Here is a 3812-nt window from a genome sequence, read left to right as displayed (position 1 = left end):
CTTTGCCGCTGCCTGTCGGTCCCGCCGCTCGCTGTCCTGCAGGCCTCCTGCTCCCGCTTGCGACGGGGCCCGGAGACTCCCCAGGGCATGTCCCTGAGAAGGGAAGCCGGGCGGGTGTTCCCGAGACGTGCAGGGTCGGGCCTGAGCCCGGGGAGGGGGTGGAGAGTGTGGGGGCTTGGACCCTACTGTCTCCTGCCAAAGCTAAAACATCCGCAGAAACTTTTGGGGGCCACAGATGTGGGTGCTTGCTTTTCCCCCAGTGCTGCCCTAAAACTTGTTATGCCTGTTTGCACCCTAAGTTGTTTTGCTTTGCCAGTAGCAGTTGTTGTCTTGGGTGAGATTTTTGGTGCGCTTGTGCTAACATCCTCCCACAGCTCTGCTCTGCTCTGGCTCTTGCGGGGTAGAGCCTTTCAAACCCTTAGAAATAACTCCTCCTCCCACCTTGTGCAGGCAGATAACAGACCTCAATGTGTGTTCAGGGCCTGTAGTAGCCAAATTGTATTCAAAAGACAGCAACAGAGGAAGAGAGATGAAATATTAAGCCTTAGCAAAAGTGAGACTTATGATGGAGTCACAGCAGTGAATGCTCAGTGAGCACTAAGGCAGTGGCAATAATGACAGATTTTGCAATCAGGTAGGGGGTCTTTGTGAATAAAATGTACGAAGCAATGACTTTTATTCTGAAGCAGCATCTGGAAGTACGGAAATACGTTCTTGTCAGTTTCACAATAGTGCCCTAGAAATAATATTCTTGGTGTGAGCAGCAAGTAGGGCATCATTGGTGCCCTTTTCTCCTTGGCTCTTCCTGTGATGCATTGTAATGTTTTTATCATGGGCATTTCAGAAAGGATGTAGCTGAATTGCAGAAAGCTAACCAAAGTGATCAGGGGTATGGAGCAGCAGCCATACCAAGGGAAGCTAAAAAGGCTGGGACGCTTCAGTTTGGAAAAGAGAAGGCTGAGGGAGGACATGATAGAGGCCTATAAAAACCATGAAGGGTATGGACAAAGTGAATAGGGAATTGTTATTCACTAAGTCCCGGAATACTGGAATAAGGGGCACTCGCCAAAATTACCAGGAAACCTAACAAGCCTTAGCCTAAGCCTTAAACCTAACAAGAGAGCTTTGTTGTTGGATTTTTTTTTTTTATACAACACAGTCACAGTTAATTTGTGGAACCTAGGAGGAGGCTGTAGGGGCAGATTGTCTCATCTTATACCACGTCATGGATGATAAATCCATTAATAGCTGTTAAATGGTCAGGGATGTATCCTCTGGCATATCTAAAACAAGGATGGTGGATACCAGGAAAAGTAATAGGCAGGGAATAGATCACTCTAGGTCAGCAGTTCCCAGTCTGTGGTACGTGTACCACCAGTGGTACACAGACAGCCTGTCAGTGGTACGCATTAACAGATTTATTATAATTACTGTATATGACAAATTTGCTCATGTACTTAAGGTTGCATCATTTTAAATTGGTGGTGCGCAATCTGTCAAACCGCTACTCTAGATTATACCCTGTTGATATCCTCTCTCTTGCCACAATTAGAGAGAGGGTTCTAGACCATTAATCTCAACCAGTATTACACTACTTATGTGGAGGGCTGCTTACCAAGTTTTGGCAAGCTGTTGAGGGCCGCAAGGATAGCCCTACCCTTTGACAGGTGCCCCACCCCCTGCTCACCATCTGGGGACCAGAAGTCCCACCCCCTAACCCCTGACCTTTACCACCAGAAGTCCTGCCCCTTGCCCCTGGAAGTACTCCTTTCAGCAAGGGTGTTTGCCATCTTGGAACCAGAAAAATACCAAGTTATATTCTAAAAATCAAACGTCTACTACAACGTTCATGATTTTGATTTCAAAAAATATTTTTGTCCTGATTTACATGCGTTTGTGTAGCGCACGTAGAAGTGATTGTATAATAGCTTAAAATGAAGTTTTACTCTTGTATATTGTGGGGGAGTATAGGTTTGTTATGGGGTGTGGGGGAGGATGTGGGTATGTCTGGGGGTTTGTGGGGGGTGGATAGTGTCGGGGGGTGTGGATGTTTATGGCATTGGCAGGGCGTGTGTGTATGTGGAGTGGGGAAGCATGTGGGTGTGTGTGTGGTGTGGGTGGGTAAGGGGTTTGTGGGGGGTTATGAGTGTCAGGGGAGGGTTGCTGGGGTGGGGTGGGGTGGGGTGTGATGTAATGTGTGGAGGAGGAGGGTTTGCCCACAGCCCTCCCATTGCAGGCAGAGCCCCCACCATTGCTCCTCCAAGCCTGGGTTCTGTGCTCCTCGCCCCAGGGCAGTGGCATGGACCCTGTGCTTCTGCTCCCCACCATTCCCCCACCCCTGCTTTGGCACCACATCCCAGCTGCACGGCAGAGGCTGCAGGACGCAGCAGGAGCCGGACCAGCCAGCTTGCATCACATGGAGCCAACCAAGAATTGTGGGGGCCAGGCCAGCTTTTGCCAAGTCCTGTGGCCCAGCGCTGCAGCTGAGAATCACGTGGTGCTGGAGCACTAGGCACCAGCAGGCAGGAAAATAGTAGCAGCAGGCAGGGGGGTATGGCAACGAGCAGGCACATGGAACGCAGCAGCAGCTGGCCTGGAGTGTGGAGCCAATGCCGGTGGGGACTGAGGGCAGGGTGGCAGGAGTTCAGGACCCCGACTGGCAGGGGCTCTATGGCTGGCAGGGGAAGGGGAGACCTGGCCCAGCTCCATAGAGCCCCTGCCAGCCAGTGCCAAGTGCTCCTGCTGCCCTGCCCTGGTTCCCCACCAGTGGTGACCCTGGTGCACCAGGGCAGTCCTCATGTTCCCACCCAGCTGTGGCTCTGTGCCTGCTCGCTGCCACACCCCCCTCACGTGCTGCTGCCATTTCCCCGCTTTCCTGCCCCCCATAGCCGCTGCTCTTCTCCACGACCCAGCCTGCTCCAGCACCACATGTTTCCCGGCTGCACTGCTGGCATCACAGGACTCAGCAGGAGCTGGCCCACCCCTAAGGACTGGGGTGATTGCCTGTGGTCCTCCCCTGGCTCCCTGCCCCCCTCCCAGTCTGAATTTCCCTCTCCAGTGGAGGGAGGTGGGAAGAGGCTTCTGGCTGGGGGAGGGGGGCTGCGGTTGCAGCTGGGAGGGCCTTGCTGGTGCAACTGCTGGGTCCTGCCACTTCCTCCTGCTTCCTACTGCCCCTGTTGCCTTGTCATCTTTGACAGGCAGCTAGGGGCAGATAAATACTAATTTTCTAAAATGGTTAGTGTCCCCACGGAATGGATACAATGGCCTGGCATTACTGCTGTATTTTGCCCGCCCCTGCTCTATAGCGAAACCATGTTCTTCCACCTTTTGGCAGTACAGCAGTAACCCTGGTCTAGTAGAGGTATTTGGTATCTATTAGAGGTGCACCAATACATCGGTCCAATATTGGATTTACACCAATACGAAGAAAATTGACTGTATCAGAAATTGGCCTGATGTGGCCAAAAAATGCTTGTGCAAGTGCGCAGCTGCTGTGCAGTATGTAGGCAGAGAGGACCACAGCCTGGCAGCTTGGAGAGCTGCATCCAGATGGGGATGGGGGAGGAAAGGGTCATTCGAGGGGGCAGATCAAGGCCCCTGTGGTGAGGGAGAAAGCAGGGCTGAGGTAGGGCGGGGCACAGGATGGAGCTGCAGCTCATCCGGGGGGCACAGGGGGCAGAGGCTGCTCCTGCTATTGCTTGTACCCTGGGAGAGCATGGGGCGGGGGTCATGTGCCCCTGGATCTGCACAGGGCAGGCTGCAGCTGCAGGCTCGGGCTGGGGCTGTGTTGGGCTCTTCCCGGTGCATTTGCG

At 53.2% G+C, this 3812-nt stretch overlaps 1 protein-coding gene across 1 annotated transcript in view; it reads left to right on the top strand.

Moving 5' to 3' along the window:
* Positions 1 to 3312: 3312 nt before the first annotated feature.
* MRPL28 (mitochondrial ribosomal protein L28) overlaps positions 3313 to 3812 on the top strand; it is a 5948-nt gene continuing 5448 nt past the window's right edge. The window contains 1 exon segment of the mRNA XM_014518632.2: positions 3313 to 3333. Within this exon segment, the coding sequence (XP_014374118.2) occupies positions 3313 to 3333 (21 nt within the window).

Source organism: Alligator sinensis, unplaced genomic scaffold, assembly GCF_000455745.1.
Source record: "Alligator sinensis unplaced genomic scaffold, ASM45574v1 scaffold410_1, whole genome shotgun sequence".
Classification (NCBI taxonomy): Eukaryota; Metazoa; Chordata; order Crocodylia; family Alligatoridae; genus Alligator; species Alligator sinensis.
Note: the sequence above shows the minus strand (reverse complement) of the source record. Positions and strands in the feature narration are given on the sequence as shown.